Below are 24,015 nucleotides of genomic sequence, written 5' to 3'. Positions count from 1 at the left end.
TTTGAAAAAATGCTTTTGGAATGATTGATGACATCAGCATGACAAGGCCATTGTCTGATGAACCTCTGTTTAAGAGTCGGTGATTGACAAGGCAATGACGTTGCATGGTATACTTTTTGTCTGCTATAAAGTCGGGGTTAGAGTCGTTAGACTGAAATTATGTTCAGTCTTTTTTGTTAAAAGCTTTGAGATCTGCGGTATGTGCTTTTCAAAAATAAATTATGCATGTTATCGTGGTCATATATTTTCTGGCTCACACTATTTACATTTGGAATTATTACTTTTCCTGGAAATTTAGTGTTTTGCTTCTGCGCTGCAATAGTAATGTATGAAAGTGAATTTTTCTAATCAGGATCTTCGCATTTACGAGTATTATGAAAAAACACCTGCGTGCTTTAAATTCAGGATTTATTTTAATATCTTGTTTAGTTTTGAATTGTCGTCAATAAAATGTTTAAAAAATCTGTCGTACAATTTCATAATAAAGAGGAATGCCTAATTAAAGACATATTATACCAATTTGTACCAAAAGAACAAATTTTGTAAACAAAACTCGTAGGTATAATACGTTTTGATTTTATTTTTCACTTTCATGTTTGTACAAGTTTTAAATAAAAAGAACATATTCAGAACGTTATTTTTGTATCCACTAAAATTTTATGACCTGGTTATGAAGGGTGGATGGGGTCGTAGCAATTGTAAAGTATTGGTTCGCCTTGGATTGTAATTGATAGAATTGAGGCTTATAGAAAAGAAATGGCAAGGAAATTATTTACAAACCTTAAATATAAACTTACAAAAAATATAACACAAACGATACTATAGACAAGATACACATAATAAACAATAATAATTAAAAAAAAACAATAACAATCTAATCACCGTTGCAGGGATTACGAATCCTTAAAAAATTTATGTCGATGAAGAAAATTATTTTCGAAAATATTGAGATTTATTTAACAGTCCACACATTAATATCCTCGATGCTTATTATTTAGTTTAGGTCAATTATTTAATTACTAAAGATTATTTTTACTTTAAAAATGCATGCAACGATGAAACTAAACCACCAGAAGTTAAACTATCTTGCACACTGACTTTTGATTGCGTAATTTGAGACGATTTTTGCACATGTGGATGTATCTGGAAGACTAACTATGTGGAACACTAAAAATTCGTTTAGAGTTTCTGCACTTCCATGGTCGTGTTGTTCTAAAACTTAGAATACTTGAAGCAAAATTTATAGTCGTTAGAACACGGAAACTGATCCTTTTTGTAATTTGAGGCGTTTCCAGAACGTAAGTAGTGTGAAAAATTACCGTCTATATTACACAAATCCAGAACTTGACGAGGAAACTGACACTAAAACCAATAATTTTTTACATGTTGGTCACACGAGTTAACTGGGTCAGAACATGACAACTGACCAAAATTGTTTCTTTTCGGAATCTGAGAGAATCTGGGCGTAAATGAGTGCGTCAAGTATGTAATTGTCAAATACTCACTACCACATAGTTGTAATCCAATAACTGCAAAAGTAGAGGAAAAGCCAATCAAAATTTATCTAATCATCCCCGCCAGCAATGTACATAGTAAATGTTATTTTAAATTTTATAAAATAACTAGCTGACCCCGTGAACTTCGTTTCACCTACAATTTAATTTTGAATTTGCAAAATCGAATGCTTATAAATCTTGCAGATGTTTTAAACATATGATACATTTTTATTCAAAATATATTTACTTATCCCCTCCAAAACATTGATGACGTCAGCCCAAAATTTTGCCAAATGAATATCTAAAATGTCCAAAATAGGATGAGACTATACTTGTGATTTATCATTCCATTCATATTTTTTAGTTTTGCTTATAGGGGGTGTCTCAAAAAAATTAATCACTGAGTCAGTTTATTTTATTGATTGAATCAAGAATTGCAAAACTGAATTTTGAAATATTGTAGACGTTTTGAAGTTACTGTTTCACATGGGTGGTTTTCAATCAAAATATATCTGTTTATCAAGCCCAAAAACTTGAAGACGTCATCTCAAGATTTTGCCGAATAAATCCTATCTAAAATGTGCAAAATATCATCAGTATATTTTCGTAATTTATCATTGCATTCATATTTTTTGGATTTGCTTTTAGAGTGACTCAAAAAAATATTTGGATCAGTCATTTTATTTTAGTAATAACTCAAGCGTTGCAGAAATGAATACTTTGAGATCTTGCAGACGTTTTAAAGTTATTGTGAGCATGGTAAATTGTTAAGAATATTTATTTATTCCCCCCAAAAATTGATGGAATGGCTCACTCGATTTTCGCAGATAATTTTGGGAATACAATACAGTTATTTTTAGTATTACAATGCACCAATCCAAGGTGGTATACGTGTTGATAGTAAATGTTGATTAGGTTATCACAAAATTGTGTAAAGAAAAGACTCAACTCGAAAATGCTGAATATGTTTCATTATACTTTTGGTGCGAAGGAAGTTCTGTCGAAACAACGTTCGATCAATTTTTTGACAATCGTTGATATAAATAAAACTCAGTAGATGCTCATACACGAAATACGAAGTATCTACTCGAATATCAAATCAAAATATTTCTAGTTTTTCTAGATGAAACTAATACTTCAGTAAGTAACAGATGATGCTCAAGTAGCATCTCAATACAACAAAAAAGGACAACAGTGACAGTGTTCAACCATCAAGGCAAAAATCGAGTCACCAAAATATAAGTTAGTATGGGGTAGACACCTTGAGATGGGAATCTCTATGGCCAGTGAAAAAACGCACTGCACAATTTATGCATAAATAAAAGTTAATTACATGAAAAGTTTTCGATATTCCTGCTCCTAATGTGTTTTTCAAACTGAGTGCACCTTTTGACGACGTTCCACGTTCATGAAAGTCGCCATGTTTAGTTAAAATTCACTCTTACAACGATCCTACTCGTTTTCTAAGCTGCTTTACAGACAGCTCAGTTATTTGCCACGCCGATGCTCATTTTTAGATTAAATGCTCACAAAATGCGTAGATGTTCAGTTTGTGTCCGGGGAGATACAATGTTTCCAAGTAGGTACTCAGTACATAGAGTAGATGCTCAGGTATAGGTATAAGAGTAATAATGAATAGGTACTTCGTACTTCGAATATGAGTATCTTCTCAGTTTTATTGATACCACCCAATGTCTCGCTTCAATGTTTGATTATGTTGATTATGAGCACAACGCTGATCAACTTTCATATCCGAATTACCCATGAAATAAATCATTGCGGTTTGCACCTGAGGAAGTTCGTCGCACATTTGATTGACTTCGTGGACCTATATGAGCTTGTCGTCTTCTCGGCATTTTAATGAACTTCATATAACGACACAGAATTATTTTCACAGCCAATCAAATCTGTAAATTTTGTCTTGAGAATTTTAAAATATTGAAAACTTCAAATTAAATCCTCGAATAACGGTAAAGTTTGAGGTTTTGTCGAAACCAACAAAGTGAATATAGGTAAATAGAATGGCAGATCAAAATGAATAAGAAACTTTCGCAATGTGTAATTAAATTCACTTTAACCAAGGCTTTTCTTAAAATAAACGTCGTTTTTTTTTTTACGAAAAAACAAAGAACGATTTGAAATGCACTATACTTTTCACAATCGCACGGAAGAATTAGTTTTGTATGACACGTCAGTTAGACGACAGGTCCGTCAGAAACTCCAACTATTGAAATTAATTCGAAGTGGCGATTCCCATACACAATTTTTAGAATTTTTTTATTTTTTAACTGTTCTTTTAAGTTATCCTTATTTTTTTCATTTATAAACCATCCCCGTAATATAAAAAATTTTTTAAATCGGTCAAGCCGTTTTTGAGTCTTAAAAAGGGGTCAATTCCAAGTTCAGGGCGCAAATCATGGGCGCAGCGCAACTTTGCACCTCTGATTTGCGCCCTTGTTGCGCCTCGAGTTGCGTCCAAATTCTAAGTAACAAAGTTGCACCCGCGCAATGTAGGCGCAACGGCGGAACATTAGCCACAGCATTTTACTTTGATTGGGTGTGGTTGTTCTGTCAAATGTCAATTTAACTGTCAATGCAGGAGTACGCAAGCGTCAGCTACATATTTCGAATTTAAAAATATTAAACCATGGCAAATAAATCGTAAGTAATTTATGCTTTTATTTCACGGACAAGTTTTAAAAAGTAATGGGTACCACATATATTAAAATTAATCACAAAATCGCTAATTGTAGCATCAAAGCAAGAGGTAAAAATTTTACCAAAACAGAGCTGCTAGCATTAGTGGATGCAATTGAGGCGCGGAGCAAGTTTTTGTTTGGGGCTTTGCAAGGTCCAACTTTAACACAGTACCATCGGGACAGGGCATGGGAGAAAGTAGTGGAGGCAGTAAACGCAGTGGCACCAGTGGTTCGCACGACGAAGGACATAAAAAAGAAATTTAAAGACCTTAAAACCAGGACAAAACAAAAGGCGAATGCCTTTAAAAGAAGTACCAAAAAGACCGGTGGGGGCGAAAACGAGGAAACTCCTCTGAATGAGATGGAACAAAAAATCATCTCATTCATTGGAACAGAAAGTATCGAGGGGATCGCTGGAGGAATTGATACATTCCAAAAAAGGGGTAAGTATATTTGATATTATTATGTAAATGCTTTTACTTAATTTATTATCAACTGAAACGTAAAAAAAATGCTTCAATAAAACATTTACAGGTATATTTATTAACACAAACGTTAATAAAGATCTATTTTTACTGAATTGCTTGCATTATTTGTACTTTTTTTTAGTTGTTAACGAACCAACTCCTCTCCTGATCCCTCCACCATACCTTGAAATTTCATTAAGCCCCACTGAAGGTATGTATAGGTTTATAAAATAGTTTTATTTATAAATAGACAACAAGATAGTTTCAACATCGATACAGTAATAATATACACATATCATTTTTAAATAACCATAATTACTTTGCAAATATATTAATAGTTTATTATTTCCACCTTTTACAGAGTATAACATGTGTTCCACTGGACCTAGCCCTACTTCCTCTCCTCCCAGAGTTTCAGTTTCGCCAATCCTGCCAGCACCCCTCACTGCACCACCTGTGATACCTCCAACTGTCCCAAAGAAAAAATCTAAAACACAGGTTTTGGATGAAATTAAAAGAACTACCACTCTGCAAACACAGCAGAATGTTTTACTCTCTGATATCCTTACGGAATTCAAGAGCTTCAGTAGTCAGGTAACCGAAGGAATAAGAGAGTTGGTAGCTCTAAAAAAAAGAGAGGTAGAAATTTTAGAGGAAAACCTCAAAATAAAAAAAGCCAAAACCTCACATTAAATATTTTATCTAATTATAGTAATTTTTGATTGTTCATTATTTATTTATTTAGTTATTATTCACATTAAATAAACATCATATACTTGTTACTTTGATCATTTATTGAATTATTTATTTATAGGGATGTACCGACTAGTGGCTGACCGGTCGGCTTTTTTTACTAAAATTAAAATAGTATATAAAACAATTAAACCCGGTTCACAGAACCTCAATTAAATATTTAATTGCGATTTAATTTTTAACCTCGCGTTAAAGTACCATGTGACCGACTCTACGCCAATGAGACGTTGCTAATGGCCTTGTTAAATGCGCGATCAACTTAATCTCAGTTAAAATATTGTATAAACTGGATGTAAATTGTGTTATTTTTTATTTTTGTACTGAGTTACTGCAAAAAATTAAATGTTAAAATTATCCAAACAAATTTTAACACATTTTTTGGAAAACAAAGGAACTTTAGTTATTCCTTTTATAAAATAAAACAAATTTTTAAGGTAGTCAGAGAAATAGAAAAAAAAAAACACACTGCCTGTCGCATTTATAAACCGGTTTTTGCAAAGCCGAACAGTCGGCCGACTAGTCGGTTTTTACTGGCCGAACAATCGGCTAGTCAGTTAGTCGGCCAGACCTACAGTCGGTACATCTCTATTTATTTAGTTTAAAAATTAAGTTGTAATTTTTTTGTCAGTTCGGTTACTTTCCACAATGGAAATTTTGAAATTAATCCTTGCAGAATAAAATGAATCCAAAACGTGCTATTAATAGAACTAGCAAAAAAAAGCAAGTATTAAATTTAACAGTGTGGAACAAGCAATTGTGGAAATATCTAGTGGGACCCTGTAAAGGCTGACAAAATCCCACCAGGTTAAGGAAGGGGTGTTATTTGAAAATATGAGAGTTAGAAGTAAAATTTGTGTTTGCAAAGGATACAAATTAATAAATTTTGAAAAAAAGGGCTGTAGAAGTCACCAACATACAAAATTTTAACCTACAATTGCAGATGAGCACAAATGTTAAATAAAAAAGGATACATGTCAAAATCAGGTAAAATGTTGTGCAATCAGTTGTCTTTTAATTTGGTCATAATGGAGATTTTGAGGCTCTTGACATGGGAATTCATCATTCAGAGGATGTTCTTGTAAATCTTCTACATCCAGGTTATGTTCAGTGCAAATATTGTGGAGAACACAACATGCAGTAGTTATGTGACACACTTTCCCTGGAGAATATTTAAGTGGACAATCTAAAACACGCCACCTACTTTTTAGAACTCCATTTGTCCTTTCCACTGGATTTCGAGTGGAAATGTGCACAGAATTATATAACAATTCAGGCGGTGTGTTAACATGGCCAACAGGAGTCATGAGCCAAGGTTCCTGTGGATATCCAGAATCCCCAATGAGCCAACCTTCTGGAAAATTACCTTCAGCTAAGGCTTCTCGAACAGCTGAATTTCTCCACACATACGAATCATGATTAGAACCTGGAAATTCTGCAACACTGTTAAAAATTTTTAAATCAGGTCCGACAACAAGTTGTACAATAATTGAGTGGTAAATATGACGATTCAGGTATTGTTCTGGGGCAGTTGTTGGAGCTTGAATGCGTACGTGAGTACAGTCAATTGCACCCAAAACGTTTGGAAATCCACGTCTGTGTTTGGTCTGTCCTATTTGGTAGAAGGCTTGTTTCACTGCCAGGTAGTCTTCAGCGTTGGGAAAACGTATAAACTGTGGCGCAAGAGCCACAATAGCCTCAGTAACTTCTCCAATGATACGACATGCTGAGGGTTGTGAAACATTGCCACTGCTTGCTACTAGCCATTGATATGAACCTGTGGCATAAAATTGAAGGGCCACATACAATTTTTGCATGGGTGTTAGATGTTTGTATCGTCCACTTCGCGTGTTTTTTGTCAAAGCCGGTGAAATTAAACCTAAAACATACTCAAATACAATTCTGTTCAACCTAGTATGCTGAAACAGAATCCTCTCGGAAATTTGCCGAATATGAAAGGCGTTCCTCGGTACACGTTCTTCACCATCCTCACTATCACTTTCAGTATCATTTTCGAACAAATCGAGAGCTAAAGCCGCTAAACCTTGTCTTGCACCGGCCGCCATGTCCCACGTCCCACACATAAGATGACATACGGTTGCGCCGGTACAAATTTGAGATGCACCACCGCCATCGAGTGGCGCAAAATACGAGTGCAATTTGACCGCGGAATTTGACTTTGAATTAGGCGCAAACTGAATTGCGCCGTCACCATGGCGACCCCACTTGCGCCGGGTGCAAATCTAACTTGGAATTGACCCCTAAGGGGCCAATTCCAAGTTGGTGGCGCAAGTCACTGGTGCAGCGCAACTTTATAATGCTAACTTGGGTATCAAATGCTGGTTGCTAGGGGTGACGGAATCAACAAACGCAGTTTTGTCGAACTTTCCATTGAAATTTGCACCATGGAGTTGCGGCACCTCTAGTAGGCAGTGCAAGTTGGCGCAATTTATCTCGAAAAATTGCGCTTGTTTATTCCGTCACCCCTAGCAACCAGCATTTGATACCCAAATTAGCATTATAAAGTTGCGCTGCACCAGTGACTTGCGCCACCAACTTGGAATTGGCCCCTTAGGGGTCAATTCCAAGTTAGATTTGCACCCGGCGCAAGTGGGGTTAGATTTGTTAGCGAGACTAACAGGAACAGCAATTGATTTTTATTTTATAGACGATTAAAAAATGGGGGTTGGTGGTACAAAGGTGAAAATTTAGGGTTATGTGTATTTTTTGATGCCAAATCTTAAAAAAATAAAAATTAAAAATTTTGTCCAAAAAATAGACACAATTTTTTTAGGGTGGACCACCCTTATCACTTAGGGGTTTAAAAAATAGTTTACAACCTATTGTCAGACCTACCGAATATACATAAAAAATTTCATACAAATCGGTCAAGCCATTTCGGAGAAGTTGGGTTACAAACACTGTGACGCGAGAATTTTATACATAATGCATTATTATTTTAGAACAAATTTCATTACCATAAAAAAGGTTACACTGACTCGACCTTAACAGATAGACATATGCTGTCGGGGACGTTTCTTTAGAACTTTTAGAGAGGAACAATTTCGTCATACATGATTTTTACGTAACTTTAATCGTTTAAGCAGCGTAAGCAACGGAAGCTGTCAAAGGAGGAATAATTTTCCCGTTTTTCCGAATTTTTCATTGCTACTTCGCTCCTAATGATCGTAACGTGATGTTATATAGCCTATATGTAGATATGATACATGGACTATCCAACACAAAAAGATTTTTTGAATTTGAACCAGTAGTTTCTGAGATTAGCGTGTTCAAATAAACAAAAGCTTCAGCTTTATTATATAAGTATAGATAATAAAAAATAATAAATAACAATTTATATATTAACATTTATGGTTAACATTCTTAAACTTGTGGTTTATGTGGTATATTATTAGCCTATAGGTAAGCAGAGAAAAATGTTGTGCCTCGGTGGGATTCGAACCCACGTCTCCAAGCATTCCGGGCTGGTATGCTGACCGCTACACCACAAGACAACTTATCTTTGCTCTGCTTACCCATGTGTTATTGTGCCGCTACAGTACTCCCCGCCCCAGCGACACAGCGCGCGGTCGTGCTGGGGTGCGAAGGAGATAGATGCTGGCGTCGCCCCTACCACTCTTACGGTCGTTGTTCGAACCCTGGCGGTGCTGCGGACCCCGAACACAGCGGGCACAGGGCGGTGGCAGAAGGATGTTGCGTGCGCGTTGCCTGTCGGAGTTCACCGATATAGGTAAGCAGAGAAAAATGTTGTGCCTCGGTGGGATTCGAACCCACGTCTCCAAGCATTCCGGGCTGGTATGCTGACCGCTACACCGCAAGACAACTTATCTTTGCTCTGCTTACCCATGTGTTATTGTGCCGCTACAAGCCTATATATACCTACCTACATGTGGCTTATCAATGCATTAATATTGTTTAGAACTTGATGGTTATACAGCCTAATATTATATGCATTGAAATAAAATTTTAATTTTCAAGTGTATAATCCTTTGCCCAATAGGAGGACGGGCCCCAACTACAGTATGTCTGGTGGAAGCTAATTTATTTACCCGTTATAACCAGGATCCAAAAGTGACCACGTAGCCAACTACATAATATGCGCCTTACTACTTACATCCCATATATTTATCAGAAACTTCTAAATGAAATAAAATGTAATTGACTAGAAATAACGGCAAGGTTGTGTTAGGCTCATTTGGCAACGTTGTAAATTATCTTAATGCTTTCTTTGAGATTCCCTCTATCGAGTGGTAGATTTAAGAATCGTTTTGTTGCTGTTATGGGGGTTGCCTATGCGCGCGATTGGGTTGGGATCTAAGCTATTCGACGGCGTTTGACGGCCAAATGTTGGTGCACCATCTCTTATTCGCCGGCCTTCGGCCTGTTCGCTCCAAATAATAAGATGTGTCTATCTGTATGTATTTAATCAATGCCTAAGCTCTGGAGTTGTAAAAGTGCGTCATCTTCACGTGATTTTTCAGAGCTGGAATACTATTGCTCAAGGGATGTTTGGCGAGAACGTGCACCCGGTCGGATTTACGCAGCTTAAATTTTAAACTACTTAATAAAACTGGTTGTCGTACACTTAGTATGACATCATTTCAATTTGAGATATCGTGTTGTCGGTGTGTTTCTTGTGTCTATTTCGCTTTTATTTTTATTTTTATTTATTAATATTATACACGACCTGATTCACTGATGTTGAAAATCCAGTATTGCAGATAAACATTCACGTGAAAACGGCAAGGAGAAAATATCTCGATTTGAGTGTATGGTCCTGCCACTTCGTCCCCGTCACGCGATTCTGTGTCTTTATTTCGCTTATACATAGTTTAAGTCTCCAGTTTTGACGATAGCAAAATGAGTATTGCAATACAAGGAAAGAAGGAAACAAACAAAATTTAATTATGCCATACTCTATCACTGAATCAAAATGAGTATCAAAAATTAAATCGTGGACAGAACGAATGCTCAATTCACCAAAAATAAAACACATGAAATAAACACTAGGCAAAAACTAAATACGTCAAAATCAAAATAATAATTCAAGAATAAATATTCAAATTCAGTTTGTAAGAAATTATTAAACCTGTAAGGCCCTCTCGTTTTCGAATAGACGATGTTGAGCCTGAGTAAATAGATTTTCTGCCACTATTGTATTAGAACCAACCATGAACCATGAACACCGAAAAATCGTAACATGTACCTATAGTAGCCCAAAAGCTATAAGGTTATATGACCATCATAAAAGTAGTTGACCGCAAATAAATACCCCCTTTGTGTGGTTCGCACTAAGCTTACCGGTTAGCAATAAATCGTCTTCTAAACATTTCTTGTTCACATTTAACAGGGCCGGCTTTCAAAACGACTGGTTATTTCGGAACCCTTTGTGGCTGCAGGCAGTAGTAGGTAAAGTTTGTCCAGAACACGGAGGTAGAAGAGACCGGAGGGAAGGTGTCGTGAATTTTGTGACACAGACTCAGGCACCGTTTATGACCCTACTTGAAATGCGCGCTGTGCTAAGCTCCACCCTCTAAATGTTTAGCAGTCGTAACCAGTGGCGGGGTAACATATTTTATATTGACTACCTTATATATAAGTCTCTAAATGTTATTATGATCTTTAGTTATAATCAAAGTCTATTCAAATTAAAAACACCAACAACACGCCCGAAACTAAAACAGCACAACTAAACTCAAACTCAAGAACGAACAATTGCATATAAACAGCACGTGTTACGTGATAGTATACGCCACTGGAAATCCAAACCCTGTCAGCTGTTGAGTGTAGGAGCGCGTTTGCGTCGGGCTGACAAATATTGGCGCCTTGTTCAAATAAGATCATAACCGGTGTCTGACCGGGTCTTGAACGATGCCAGAATCGTTACATTGCTAGCATACGGTACGCTCCCTCCGGTCTCTTCTACCTCCGTGGTCCAGAATTATAAGAATTTTATGGACTCCCAACGTTAATTCGTTTTACAGCCCAGGCATCAATTCTATTGTACAGGTAAAGAGCCTGTCAGGGGAAAGCCGATGCTTACTGTACCTGAGTTCGTCCCGCTCTTCAGCTGTACAATAAAAGTGACAACAGGGCTGTAAAACGAATTAACTTTGGGAGTCCATAAAATTCTTATAATTTTAGACAAACTTTAGATATTTACTGAAAGCCACCCCTGAACGAACCGACAGCAGCCGGTCGAGCTGCAGTAGACACGTTATTTACGACCTTAAAACCTTTTCTATTGTAAACAACTTAACTTCGACACAATGGGATCATTGTACTTTATGTACTATGAATTATATAACCAATAAAACCAAAATAACACGCGTTAATTGTACAGTCAAAGTTATACACATTCCATATTAAAAAATCATTAATAGCTTGATATTACACTAATTGCGCTTTGTGACTGTGGCGTCGAATGCGTTTCATTTTTATTTAAACAGTTGCCCTTTAGTGAAATTGCATACTAAACAAGGCTGGTTTGATCCGGATTTTTTTCTGCCTGTCATATACATGTATTAAATGATTTTTCTTATTTTTCAAATAAGGTCTCGCTGCGTTGTTTTATTAATTTCTCAGCATGAAATTTCTGAATCAAATTGGAATTTTTTTCAAAAACTGAATGTGTTGACTCTATATTTCCGACGTGAGGAAGTTCTGTCTAAATAACCGTAGACCATTTTTTTTTTTAATAGAAGAAGAGGTCACAGTGCTTGTACATTAATTTTATAGCACTATTACACAGGTGTGTACCGATACGTTTCTCTTTTTTCAAATTTACGTTTACTGTTATCACAAAAAGGAAGAAGGGCCCATGTAATTTCTCCAAGAACTCTAAGAAAACAGTTACGTGTTATTGTGTCAAATATATATTAGATATACATATTTTTATACATGGTACATGTCTTCTTGTATAGTGCTCCAACTGCTGGTTCGTTTTTATGACTGTATCCTATTGTGAAGGAGTTAAGTGTTCCACAATAGGCCTCTATCGTAAGTAATCCAGCGGTTATAAACCATCAAGGGACCAACTGTCTACACTGCACAGGGCCGTATGCGCCCGTATACCTCTAAGATGATTTATGGCACGGTTATTTACATTTTCAATAGAGTTCCTAATATTTGCGGTAATTGAGATTGCAGTGCCATAAAAACGAAGTCAGAGTTGGACCACTATACCATGATTTACATGAGTATAGTGCTCCAACGAAAATAGTGCATCTTCAACTAATACCACTCAGGATAAGCCGGTTCTGTTTAGGAGAACGGTGAGACAAATTTAATACAATAAAGAGACGCTATTTAAGCCTGGGATGATGTCATAAATTTACTGCATTATTCGTTGACAAGTAGAGTCAAAATTGTAAAACCACCACTGTTGTTGGTGCACTACATCCCCACCAAAAAGGTAATGACGTCATGTCAAAGAATTATCAAATTAATTTGCAATAACAATCCAACTCAATTTTTACCCAGTCCAACAAGCATCAAATTGTACTGAATTCCTTCCTTCACATCCCTTTAGAGCGTAGTGTTTGGTAAGTAAAATAACGTCTTTTGATCATTTGACCTGAACTTAAAACCAAAATAAAACAAATTATAATAACAGTTTATTCAACCAACGAGGCTTTTACAAAAAATAAAAAACACAAAATATACATAAAACCGTATAAATAATAAAAATATAAAATACAAAACCAAGGTAAACGGGGAAAAACATGGAACAGAACATAAACATTATGTCGTATTTAGATTAACAATGGCTAGCAATCTTGGAACGCGTAAAAAAAATCTCAAGTAGCCAACAACATATATTAATAATAATCTGCATTACACCAAGAGACAACAATAAAACATGAAAAACACCTATTTAAAAAAATAGAAAACCACAAAAACAGCTTCAAAATTTCTTTGGCGCGATTAACCCACTCATCATATCGAACGAATTACCATCTGGTTGGACTGACGTTAACGTGCCATCGTCCAATCGAACACTCAGGAACCCGAACTGATCGATCCCCACCACTTTGGCTCGTTTCGACTCGTCTTTGTCCGTTCGTATCGTGACGTCGGCATCACTGCAACCAAACTGTCAATACTGTTCACCACCTTCACCTCAATTTTACCTGTGCAACCAATATTTGTAATACAAATCGAGAAACCCGTCTGTTCCTTTCAACTGGACGTCTTGGTAAAGCTTCTCGATTTCGTTGAACACCATAGCGAAGTATTTTTCATAAGGAATTGGTTTGAGGGTAGTGTTGGTTTCTATACTGGCACGTTCTATCAGGTCGTTTATGCACACCGTGGGGTTTTGGTTGGATAGATTCACACCACAGCCTGCAAAACGGTTTTGAGGAGTGTCCCACAGGGCGCTACTTACGCACCTATATTTACAACAGCAAGGTTGCCGAAAATGATCGAATTGACTAGAATCCCTCCAATTTTGATTGAAGAGTCGGCATAAAGATCGTTAGGCCATTTTATGCCGATGTTTAGTTCTTCGTAACCTTGTTTCTTAATGGCGGAGACAACGGCTACCATGACGAGGTGTTGGATCATGGATAGTGACCTTCCCATGTTGCTGTCTAGGGGTATGTGAATTTGTAGAGAGAAAGCGGCACTGCCCATCGGACTCAACCACGCGTTGCTGGAACGACTCATCCCGTTGGTTTGTTGCCTGGGTATCACAACCAAACCGTGTCTGAGTCTCTTGCACAGGAGATGCTGGGAACTGGTTACAATGTCGACGTAAATTACTAAACGGCCTATGTCTTCAGTCTCCAAGGTCTCGTAGTATTCTAACGTTGAAAAGTTTGAAGGACACGAGTGTATTAAAACTGGCAGACGAATGTTCGAGGCTGTGCCTGGATCTACGTTGTGTCCGCAGAAAACGACGCTGATTTTGTCGCATGTTAGTTGGTTGTTGGATATGCTTTCGCAGTCGGACATCATGTTCATTTTGGCCTGTAAAATTCATGAATAGATCAAGAGTTAAATATTTTTTCTTTATTGTGTATTACTTACATCATATCTCCCCAAGAAAAACCCTGGAGTAAATTGCACCTTCCCGAAGCTCTCATCGCAGCACAAATCCAGATGATTTGACAAAATATCCTTCAAAATCTCCAACCTCGCCTCATTACTACTCAACAACGACCTATACTTATCCTCATCGTTCTCATACTCATCCGGATCGATCTCCAAATGCACCTGCGAAAAAACCGCTCTACCATGCGAACTCTTCACTTTAGCTAACAACAAACTCGGCGTCTGCCAAGTCTCCTCCGTCCCTAAAACTTGCACCTGAATGTTATAGTCTTTATCGTTGTGTCTCAGTTCGACGTTAGACGGAGTCCTCGGGGCCAGAGGACTCGACCCGTTGCTGCTATGGTTCGACTCCGAGTCCTTGCTGAACTGCTTCTTGGCAGGCGAGGCTTGGTAGCAGAAGATGTGGTGCATCATCTTCACCCGCTGCCACGAGCCGTACGAGAAGCGCACGAGCTCGTGTTCGCGTACTTCCGCCGTCGTGAAGGTGTAGAGGACGCTGTACATGAGGTCGCTGCAGAGGCAGAGGAGTTTGCCGCCTGAAAGGAAGTATTGGATGAGGTTTGAGGTTAGGTCGGGGGGGACGCTGCCGCAAACCACGACAATTACGGTGGATTTGTCCCAGCCAGTTTGTTTGGAGGATGTGGGGAGGTCGTAGATTGTGTATCTGGAAAGAAAATGATGTGTTGCAGAGAAGTTGCGGCGATGGATCGTAGCGGATGTTGTGTAATTGTTATGTGATAATACAAAGATACCAAAGTCTACATTATTAATTTAGATTATGACAGCGTAGCTGTTGAAACCCGTCCACTGTCTGTGGAAATTTTCAGTGAACATTGCCACTACCTTGATGCGTTAAAACGTTTCTGTGAATTAATCATTTTTTTTTTTAATACAGAAAATAAGCGTCAAGTATTTATTTTCCTAAAAAATAAATTGTATGCCAGAACTTGAAAAAAAAAGTTGTATATTACACCTTAAAAATAGTTTGTATAGACGAAAATAATTTTAGTGCAAGCTGGTCAAAAAACAACTTTAGTCTTTAACGTTTTTTACATCCTTTCTATCTATAATAATTAATGAGATATCCAGGAACTCACCCTGTGCATTATATTGTTCAAATTTTAATAGTGTTGAATGTATTGACTGAACAGATAAATTCTAATTGGCGGTTTCCATATTTACGATAACCTTTAAGCGTGTGCAGAATTTTAGAGGACTTTTTGTTTGTAATTTCTAAGATAATTCGTAAAATTTAAAAACCAACATCAGTAATCTTAACAACAAGGTTGATCTATTAACAAACCAGCAGGCTAGGCTCGCACTATTTTGCATATTTTAAGTAGGATTTACAGGAGAATTTTGACATGACGTCATCACATCTTTGGTATGGATGAACATTTTTCCTTAGCGTGTTATCATCTACGTGATATTCTTAAATAACTACTACTTACTTTTCTTTATTTAAAATCGAAAATAGCACCCTTTTCACATTATCCTTCGTAATTATGCTATCCGCATACACCAAAACATTTGGTGGTTTTGGTTGTCCAAAATTCATCACACCATGGGCACCATCTTTCACCTTCTCCTTAATCTCCGCTTTCGTTTCTCCTTCGCTGTCTTTCACCGAACTCTGCTTTACTAATTTATTCGCTGTTCTTTTATGTTTATGTTCTTTCTCCCTTTCCTTCTCTTTCTTTGGCACTTCTTCGACACTCTTCGTTTTATGCTTCGTCTTCGTTACACCCTTACTAGTGCTTTCTCGGCTTTTCTTATGGCGTCTATGCTCCGTCACCGCCACGTCAAGCGTATTTTTATCTTCCGGTGATTTTTTCATTTCTTTTTTCACGTCGAGCGTGTGTTTGTCTTCCACATTCTTTTTTGTTTCTTTCTTTATCACTTTCGGCGCTGCAGTTTCGAAACATTTAGGGGAACCGTTTTCGATTTTTATTTTCGGGCTGGAAACGGGAAATGAGTGGCAAGTCATACAAGAGTAGAGTTTTTACTTAGTTATGTCGCGAATTTTTGAGTATAGATCTTTGATTTCCGTGACGAATTTGTTCCAGTGGACTGGGGCGTACGAGTATTTGAGGGTTTGTTCTTTTAGGTACTTTTTGTCGTATTTTATTACCGTGGGAGCGCCTTCGACCTCGACGGCTGAAAAATACACAAATCTGCGTGAGGTTACAGGGACCTTATAACACACTCACTTTCAATTTTCAGAAGTTTCAGCTCATGGTTAATATCGATGTCACTCTGCGAGAACTGATTTATGAGTTTCGTCAAGTGATTCATGTCAGTTTTCACAACAACCTCGAACGAATCGCTCGCTTTCCACCCAACCAACTCCCCGAAATTCTCCACCTAAAGTACAACCCTCTAAAAACAACTCATTAAATTACCCGACCCCTTACTTGAATAATCTCACTCTGATGCTTCGTATAGTTATCCAAAATGGCTTGTACGACTATAAAAATTTTTCCTTCACTAAAAGACACTTTATTGTCGTCGATATAAATCGGAAAATATCGCAGATTCTTCGGGAAAGCGATCCACTGGCTTAGATTGAGTTTTTGCTGGAAGGAAAATTTGATACGAGAGAAAATTTCCGAAAAGTCCTACCTTTGGCACCACCGTGCACGCAATCCGATTTTCCGTACGAAAAAGTAGGTTTTCCAAGCTGCGGTGTTTGCGGCTGTCGTGCACGGACGCCCCTGAACACACCAAAAGGGCGTTTTGGTCGTTTAAGGTGCCGTTTAATTTGGAGCCGAGTGTACGTAGACGCCACCACTGCATTATGGTGGCGTAGGCGTAGCATAGAGTGAAGATCATGCTGTTCTAAGGGACCATTATATCTGCAACGAATTAATTTATAATTAAAATCAAGTACGTAAGTATTCATTGTTATTATGACTACACAAAAAAAAAAAATTAAAAAAAATAATAATAAGAATAAAATTGTAAAATATTTATACAGGTCTCACAAACACTGAGAGGTTGGAATACTGTAAATGTCATTGTTTTTAGCTTAGAGAGGAAATCCTTTATTTTAACATACTAAACTTTTTTGTTTGTAAACGACATCTAACTGTTTTTTGACACTATATATTTTTTTGAAATTCTTGTAGAACTTGTTTTTCGAACGCATTATGTTACGAAAACACACTTGTTTATATTTCGTCTAGACTGTAGGATGATCGAAATCAGATTAACGATTGCTCCAAAAATATAAATGCATTGATAAAGGATAAGGCTATGCCCGTATTAGTCGGTTTTCCCATTTGAAAATGTTTTGACCAAATATTGATATTATATACTTCAGGGGCGAAGGAAGTTCTGTCGAAATAACCTCCAATCAATTTTTCCATTCCCCTCGATGTCTTACTTTTTTCTTCCAAGTTCTGAATTTCTTTCTCTGCCTCCTCTTCTCCCTTTAGGAGTTTTTAATCCCCTTGTCAAATTTATAAAATCAGACAAATGAGCATTCGTGTTGATTTTTGTTCAAAGAACTCCTATAATTCCAATAACGAGGTGCTTCTAATTTTACGTATCTTTCTTGGTTTATGGGTTCTAAATGCCTTAGCCAATGGATTCTTCTCATGTTTATGAAGTTATTTATGGTGTGTCTTTTAACAAAATTTTCGTTAAAATATTCCTTTTTGTAGGATTCCAATCTTTGTTTTTTTTTTTTATTACATTATTCATGTCTCCGGCGTATAAGCTAGGGTGGGTTTTCCATACCTTTAATTTTGTTTGTGTTATATTTACGTTCCAAAAACCTTTGTAGTTTTCCAGCACAGTTGCGCTTTGCGTAAGTCAATTTCATTTCCCTCTTGACATTTATTTATCAGAGTATTCCTACATACATAAAGCATTCAATTTCCTCAAATTCTGTTATGTCCCATCTGTCTCCATTCTTGAAAATTATTTTTATTTTTAGTTCGACACTTCTTGTTCTTTGTTTCCATACTAGTACACGGTATTTGAAACCTGATTAAAATGTAGATATAATATTATCACGAGGTTTGTAAATTTCATATTTTTCAAAATATTTATGATTGAAAATGGACATAATTGTTGCTAGGCGTCCTCTGAGGAATGTACCGATGTTTATAAGACCTTGTAACAAAATTACAATTTTAATTATCGATAATTAGGCGAAAAAATCAATCGGTTTTATCAGTATTGTGGCAGAACTTGTGTTCGAGGGGATATTTAATGGCTAATTACAATCTGAAATCAAAATATTTTGAAAACACTGTGATAATGAAAGATAAAGTATATTAATAAATTAGTACTTTGTAGTTAATTCTTTAAAATGTGTTAAAGAGAGACATAAGATGCGTATAGGTGGTACGTATTGTTGTTTGCATAATTAGTGCCTTGAGCTTCCACAATCTATAAATTTAGAAACTAAACATTCGCAAAAGTTAAAAAAACTTTTATAATCGACAGACTAAGTGTAATAAAATTTAACCTTTGCCACGTTATCTAATTTTATTGTTTTGTTTCCCAATTTTGGTACCAGCGATTATTTGGTGTGTTAACTTTGCACTATGGTTGTTTGTTGTTCCTTCTTTTCCATGTTTATTTATTTTATTTTTAAGGTTCGTGGAATGTGTTAGAGAAAACATAAACCACTGACCTGGTTTACTGCCGCTACAATGATGCATCGCGATTTTTTCTTTTATCAGTGTTAAAAGAATCTTTAGATATCCGAGAAAAGTAAATAAAATTGAATAATATGTGTTGGAGGATGGCGCTTAGCAACAAGATTTAAAAAAATTGGCGCAATTTCGGTGCACTCGTGATATCGTTGATGTTTCCAATTGTCATTCTAAATATTACTGCCCTTGAAAATTCTTTTTATTTTTATTAATCTAGAGTAAATAAATAACAATATGAGTATTTTTAACTACCAGTTGTTGAATAAATATTCATTGGGGAGAAAAAGTGACAATATCGTTAACAATAGAGATGAACTTTTGACATAGGATTTGTGTTTATTACTAGAATAAATTAATGTGTACATTAATAGTGGTAGCGATACACAATGCTTTCTCAATGTTCAGCTAATGTTCAAAATTTTCAAATTTGCTGTTTTTTAAATATAGATGTTTTATTTTTTAAGAACTTCAAACAGTAACAACAAATAATTATTTATTAAAAACAATTTATAACAACAAAGCGCGATTGACTCTTGACTACTATATTTAAAATATATAAAAATGTATAATTCAGAACATGTATTTTTCAAGATGACTGCACCAACATACGGAAAATGTCAACAATATTAATTTTGGTGTGCACATAAGTAACATCTCATCTCAAGGCATATTTTTCAAGTTTTCTATTTAATATTTGTTTTTGAGATGACGTCATCCATTTTCTGGGAGCTTATAAATAATTTAGAGTCAGTAAAACAAAGTACGCATCTGCTTATGCGGCTTATTTTTAGACTTAAATCTACTAGAAAGGTGATATTAGGAAAAGATTACTTTTGTTGAAAACGTAAGGATTTATTATTTTATAAGTTTTCCAAAAAAATTGTGTGACACGTCGGTACTACTTGTACTACTTTCTGGGTCTTATGTTCGATTTACATCTTTCATTTAGTTTGATATCGTAAAATTTATTTTGTTTGTTGTATGATTCCTATGCTAGGTATGTGATTTTTGGTATCTACGGAGGAAATGTTACACTTGTAGGCAAATTCCACAGTACCATTTTAGTAAAGAAGTATTATGTTCTGTTGTGTAACATTCAACAACACATAATCGTGTTGTTGAACATTACATCCTTGAAACAAAAAACAAACAGATTTCGCAGAATTAAACCGGCAATGATTAAACCTTAATAATAATTAAATTAAAGTTTTATTTTTTAGGATTTAGAGCTAAACGAAGAAAACTAGTGGTTTTCAAAATTTTGTAATTCATTAGAACTTCTTCCGCACAGGTGTGGTACAAAATGACTACCGGAGACACTATAGTCCCGGTTATTTAAATTCACGTGTAGTCCTATGATCTTTTTCTTAAATGTATATAACAAATAAAACTGGGAAATGTTTTAATATTTGGCCACAATATGTATTAATAGCTTTAAACCGAACAAAATCATAAAAACTATCGAACCTTTTAGGTACCGTATACACATAATTGCACATCCGCCAGACAGATGTAATCTGTTACAATTAGATGCAATTTTATCGATTTTGGTTGACGTCCAACACTTAGAGGAAACTCTGGTCTGAAAGGTCAGTTTTGAGGATGCGCTGGTGGTGATAATATAGCGGTTGCAGTGCCAATCTGCCTTTACAAACTGCGTCGGATTTTAAAAACTAGAACCTGTAATTTTTTAGGTGATAGCGTTGTAGCTTTTAGAACTTCGATGAGCCGTTTCAGACGTTTACAAAATAAAACAGTTCATACATATATATTTTTTAACATTCTGAAATAAAAGAATATTACTAAAGTCTAAGAAATAACCACATCTCAAGAGCGGATTTTTCAATGTAGAGGGGAAATAGGTCAATTTAAGGCCAGTCTCTACGTTTTTCTAACGTGGGGTGTTCAATACATTTTCAGAATGTAATATATCTATTATTAACAGACACTATATAATGCAAGAGCAATTTCATTTAAAAACAGTCGATCATCATTTGGTTTTTAGCATTTTGGTGAAAATTTTCATTACGCATGTTTCAAAATCAATGTTTTTTTTTTTCATAAAAATTGCTTTTCCTGTATCTGACTTCTGACAAAAAAGTCAATAATATTTCTTGAATAGTGTCTAGATTTCTGCAAGCTAAAAACAGTGGTGAAAACCACGTTCCGAGATTTAAATAAATAACAGATTTTGTATTTTGCATAATCTCGAGATGATACGTGTCAACAAACGGTTAGTCGAAGACGAAATCGTATTTTTATAATAACCAAATTAAAAACAAATAAATTTAATTTCCGTTAAATTTGGGCCAGAAGGGGTCCTTTAACTACGGAGGCGTGATAGTCCAGGATCCCAAACATATCGGTATAAACCGTCTCTGCGCAAGTACGCACATTGTAAAATATATTTACAGCACATTACCAACGGGAATAGTGGTATTGACAAATATGCGTAGGTAGTGTTTCAATTGTTTATGTTTATACATCGGAAGAATGTCACGTAGGCATTTGTTTTATTTGAATGACTTTATCGCCTCAAAACAAGTGACTAAAATTATTAATAAGTCTCAATTGAACAAAATATTCTGAATAAAGACGAGCGTATTCCCACATTTTCGAGAAAATGGGGTGGCTCGTTCTTAATTTGATCAATAATAACTTGACTGATCATTATTTTTTTTTTGCACAACCCGTATACGTAACATTAAAAATAAGATTTACTTAACAATCTTTTGAGATGACGTGCGTGATCCTTTTTTAAATCAAATGAACAGGCAACAACAACAACAAAGTTTTCAGTCACAAATTTTTGTCTAATAAACTCGCCGACAAACAGTATTCTGTGAGCCAATTTCTTATTTTATTTGTCTTAACTACACACTACACCCTACACGCTCATTAACGCGTTGCTTTTAATAGCCGACGCTGTTTATAAATTTAGTTTTTGTGTGTATATCGTTCCATTTTGCTCCACTTTCCGTACAACCGGTTGAAATTATCAGAAACCCATTACTCTCATTTTTACGCACACAAAGTGAAAATAAGTTTTAATTAGTGATTCAGACCAATAAATCAAAGAATACAGAGATAAATTAAAGAACACTATCAATTAACAAATTTAAATACATTATATTTAAAGACCGCATTTAAAATGATAATAGATACTTCAGCCGTTGTTCTAGAATACTTTTGAAAAAGCAAACAAGGGGGGCCCCAATAAAATGCAGAAATACTAACGGAATAATTTGCTCAGATAATCTCCTTTTTATCAACATTTAAGTTCATTGGCTCTAGCGACCACACTGAATTCATGTATTTGTTTATATCGAATCAATAGAACAGATTTGGAGAAAGAAAACGAAAAACAAAATAATCAGAACAACACGAAGTGCAAACAAAGTAAAAATAGAATTAAAGGTGAAACCAAAAGAGAAAAATGATTTAAAATTTGAACGGCAAAGTGTTCCCTTCTTGGCACAAACTGTCTCCACTTTATCTTATTGTTGTTAAATTTTTTTTTCCGACAAATATCACTGAATAATAATCCAGAGAAGAACGAATCACAAAGTGGTGGGGGCCACTCGTTCAATTATTCCATTTGAGGAGCTGACCAAGCTGAGATTTGCTCCAGTATAGCCCTTAAAAGTGCATTTTCATGTATCTTACGGATCCCGGCGACCAATTGTTCGCTTACAAGTGCGAAAACAACAATAGTTGTCCTTTTAAAGTGATGAACGGGAAGATTAAAGACTTCAATTTCAACAATCAGCGATGCAAAAAACCAGGTAGTTTTTTCGGATTTAATCGTGTTTTTGTTAAACATTTTTCATTTGGTAGATGGAATCATGGGCGACAGTGAGTCAAGTGGTGAGGTGAAAAGTGAAGAGGTTTTAGCGCTTCGGGTTAAATTCCCCACAAAAATTCCGGTAAGTGATCGCCTAATAATAAAAATCGAAAAAAAAAATCCAGGATTGTAGATTATAATCAAACGGTACTCGAAGGAAGTGCTTCTACCCGAATTAGATAAGTACAAGTTTTTGGTGCCTCAAGAGATCACCATGTCGCAGTTCCTGACTATCATTAGGTAGGGTGTCGATCGTTCATTTCAAGGGGGCTGTATTAGTTTTTTCCAGGAACAGGCTTCAATTGGGTCCGAACCATGCACTGTATTTATTAGTGAACAATCGATCGATGCTCAATCTCTCATTAACTCTGGCTGAAGCTTATAGTGGGCACGCAGCCCCAGACGGGTTTCTCTACATAACCTATGCCTCACAAGAAGTATTTGGTAGCGCCTGAACCGAACCTTTGGGATTACTCTTAATGTACATAGTATTAAGTGTGTGTGTTTTGGCATTACTTCCGTAATGTTTCTTGATTGAATTTTATTAGTGTATGAAGTTTCGAATGAATTTGTTTTAAATATACGGATTTGAACTGTGAATGGGGGCACTCACCTGGTGATTTTTTCATGAGAGTTGACTAAAACTGGGGCTCATTTTCACCGATACGGGATATATTTAGCTCGAAAAGCGGTAAACAGCGGAATTTACCAAGAGAAACGCAAAAATTGATAAAACAGAGATTTTTGCGATGCGGCACTTTTTAGTGGCGCAGCATTGGCAGCCATGATGTAGAATGACAGAAAACTTTAGCAAAAAAAAACAATAACCCACGAAAATGATAATAATAGTGTAATCAAAATCTGAAATAAATAGATATAACAAAACACTTGGTTTATTTATATTTTACGAAATATATTGTTAATTATAATAGGTGGCGCCACAAGTCACATCTGCAAAATTAGAATATTTAAATAATAAGAAACAAGTCCAACGCAATAATTCCATCTAAATTG

The 24,015-nt window shown here is 35.9% G+C and overlaps 4 protein-coding genes across 8 annotated transcripts; 2 read left to right on the top strand and 2 right to left on the bottom strand.

The window, feature by feature from the left end:
* Nucleotides 1-4,092: 4,092 nt before the first annotated feature.
* Nucleotides 4,093-5,153, top strand: LOC135142119 (t-SNARE domain-containing protein 1-like). The gene is made up of 5 exons (XM_064073784.1): nucleotides 4,093-4,157; nucleotides 4,250-4,638; nucleotides 4,805-4,873; nucleotides 4,921-4,940; nucleotides 5,052-5,153. Exons 1-5 carry the CDS (start codon nucleotides 4,144-4,146, stop codon nucleotides 5,151-5,153), a joined length of 594 nt encoding a protein of 197 aa, XP_063929854.1. The 5' UTR covers nucleotides 4,093-4,143.
* LOC135142233 (putative nuclease HARBI1) lies at nucleotides 4,881-7,536 on the bottom strand. 3 transcript variants are annotated; one of them, XM_064073909.1, is made up of 3 exons: nucleotides 6,617-7,536; nucleotides 5,232-5,286; nucleotides 4,881-5,149 (listed from the first exon to the last, which is right to left on the bottom strand). In XM_064073909.1, exons 1-2 carry the CDS (start codon nucleotides 7,494-7,496, stop codon nucleotides 5,246-5,248), a joined length of 921 nt encoding a protein of 306 aa, XP_063929979.1. In that variant the 5' UTR covers nucleotides 7,497-7,536; the 3' UTR covers nucleotides 4,881-5,149; nucleotides 5,232-5,245. The 3 variants fall into 3 exon arrangements, 2 of the variants coding, with proteins under 2 accessions (XP_063929979.1, XP_063929978.1); XR_010282477.1 differs by having other exon boundaries at nucleotides 5,232-7,535; XM_064073908.1 differs by having other exon boundaries at nucleotides 4,881-5,286.
* A 5,701-nt stretch (nucleotides 7,537-13,237) lies between these two features.
* On the bottom strand, nucleotides 13,238-23,832 carry LOC135142374 (biotin--protein ligase). 2 transcript variants are annotated; one of them, XM_064074066.1, is made up of 10 exons: nucleotides 23,615-23,832; nucleotides 17,113-17,345; nucleotides 16,905-17,066; nucleotides 16,701-16,854; nucleotides 16,497-16,647; nucleotides 15,942-16,448; nucleotides 14,467-15,154; nucleotides 13,827-14,406; nucleotides 13,566-13,779; nucleotides 13,238-13,517 (listed from the first exon to the last, which is right to left on the bottom strand). In XM_064074066.1, exons 2-10 carry the CDS (start codon nucleotides 17,320-17,322, stop codon nucleotides 13,340-13,342), a joined length of 2,844 nt encoding a protein of 947 aa, XP_063930136.1. In that variant the 5' UTR covers nucleotides 17,323-17,345; nucleotides 23,615-23,832; the 3' UTR covers nucleotides 13,238-13,339. The 2 variants fall into 2 exon arrangements, with proteins under 2 accessions (XP_063930136.1, XP_063930137.1); XM_064074067.1 differs by lacking the exons at nucleotides 17,113-17,345; nucleotides 23,615-23,832 and having other exon boundaries at nucleotides 16,701-16,869; nucleotides 16,919-17,002.
* Nucleotides 22,688-23,601, top strand: LOC135142379 (microtubule-associated proteins 1A/1B light chain 3C-like). Of its 2 annotated transcripts, none has more exons than XM_064074075.1 (4): nucleotides 22,688-22,942; nucleotides 22,995-23,083; nucleotides 23,135-23,241; nucleotides 23,297-23,601. In XM_064074075.1, exons 1-4 carry the CDS (start codon nucleotides 22,813-22,815, stop codon nucleotides 23,454-23,456), a joined length of 486 nt encoding a protein of 161 aa, XP_063930145.1. In that variant the 5' UTR covers nucleotides 22,688-22,812; the 3' UTR covers nucleotides 23,457-23,601. The 2 variants fall into 2 exon arrangements, with proteins under 2 accessions (XP_063930145.1, XP_063930144.1); XM_064074074.1 differs by having other exon boundaries at nucleotides 22,697-22,942; nucleotides 23,291-23,601.
* Nucleotides 23,833-24,015: the final 183 nt, after the last annotated feature.

The sequence above is a fragment of the Zophobas morio genome, unplaced genomic scaffold (assembly GCF_036711695.1).
Source record: "Zophobas morio isolate AGI-343-1 ecotype UQ-CSIRO unplaced genomic scaffold, CSIRO_AGI_Zmor_V1 ptg000046l, whole genome shotgun sequence".
In the NCBI taxonomy this organism is placed as follows: domain Eukaryota; kingdom Metazoa; phylum Arthropoda; class Insecta; order Coleoptera; family Tenebrionidae; genus Zophobas; species Zophobas morio.
The sequence above is the reverse complement of the archived record's forward strand: the minus strand, read 5'-3'. Positions and strand labels throughout refer to the sequence as shown.

What these genes read in the sequence shown, in the direction of transcription:
- LOC135142119 (XM_064073784.1), top strand. An exon ending in TGATACATTCCAAAAAAGGG is followed by an intron (nt 4,639 to 4,804) that starts GTAAGTATATTT and finishes ACTTTTTTTTAG; the next exon opens with TTGTTAACGAACCAACTCCT. An exon ending in ATAGTTTCAACATCGATACA is followed by an intron (nt 4,941 to 5,051) that starts GTAATAATATAC and finishes CACTGGACCTAG; the next exon opens with CCCTACTTCCTCTCCTCCCA.
- LOC135142233 (XM_064073908.1), bottom strand. Translation starts at nt 7,496, where the DNA reads ATGTGTGGGACGTGGGACATGGCGGCCGGTGCAAGACAAGGTTTAGCG. An exon ending in GACAAATGGAGTTCTAAAAA is followed by an intron (nt 5,287 to 6,616) that starts GTAGGTGGCGTG and finishes TCTTTTTTTTAG; the next exon opens with AGCTACCAACTCTCTTATTC.
- LOC135142374 (XM_064074066.1), bottom strand. Translation starts at nt 17,322, where the DNA reads ATGATCTTCACTCTATGCTACGCCTACGCCACCATAATGCAGTGGTGG. An exon ending in TCGATTTTAAATAAAGAAAA is followed by an intron (nt 15,155 to 15,941) that starts GTAAGTAGTAGT and finishes TTTTCTTTCCAG; the next exon opens with ATACACAATCTACGACCTCC. An exon ending in TACAAATATTGGTTGCACAG is followed by an intron (nt 13,518 to 13,565) that starts GTAAAATTGAGG and finishes GTTTGGTTGCAG; the next exon opens with TGATGCCGACGTCACGATAC.
- LOC135142379 (XM_064074074.1), top strand. Translation starts at nt 22,813, where the DNA reads ATGTATCTTACGGATCCCGGCGACCAATTGTTCGCTTACAAGTGCGAA. An exon ending in AATTCCCCACAAAAATTCCG is followed by an intron (nt 23,084 to 23,134) that starts GTAAGTGATCGC and finishes CCAGGATTGTAG; the next exon opens with ATTATAATCAAACGGTACTC. An exon ending in CAGTTCCTGACTATCATTAG is followed by an intron (nt 23,242 to 23,290) that starts GTAGGGTGTCGA and finishes AGTTTTTTCCAG; the next exon opens with GAACAGGCTTCAATTGGGTC.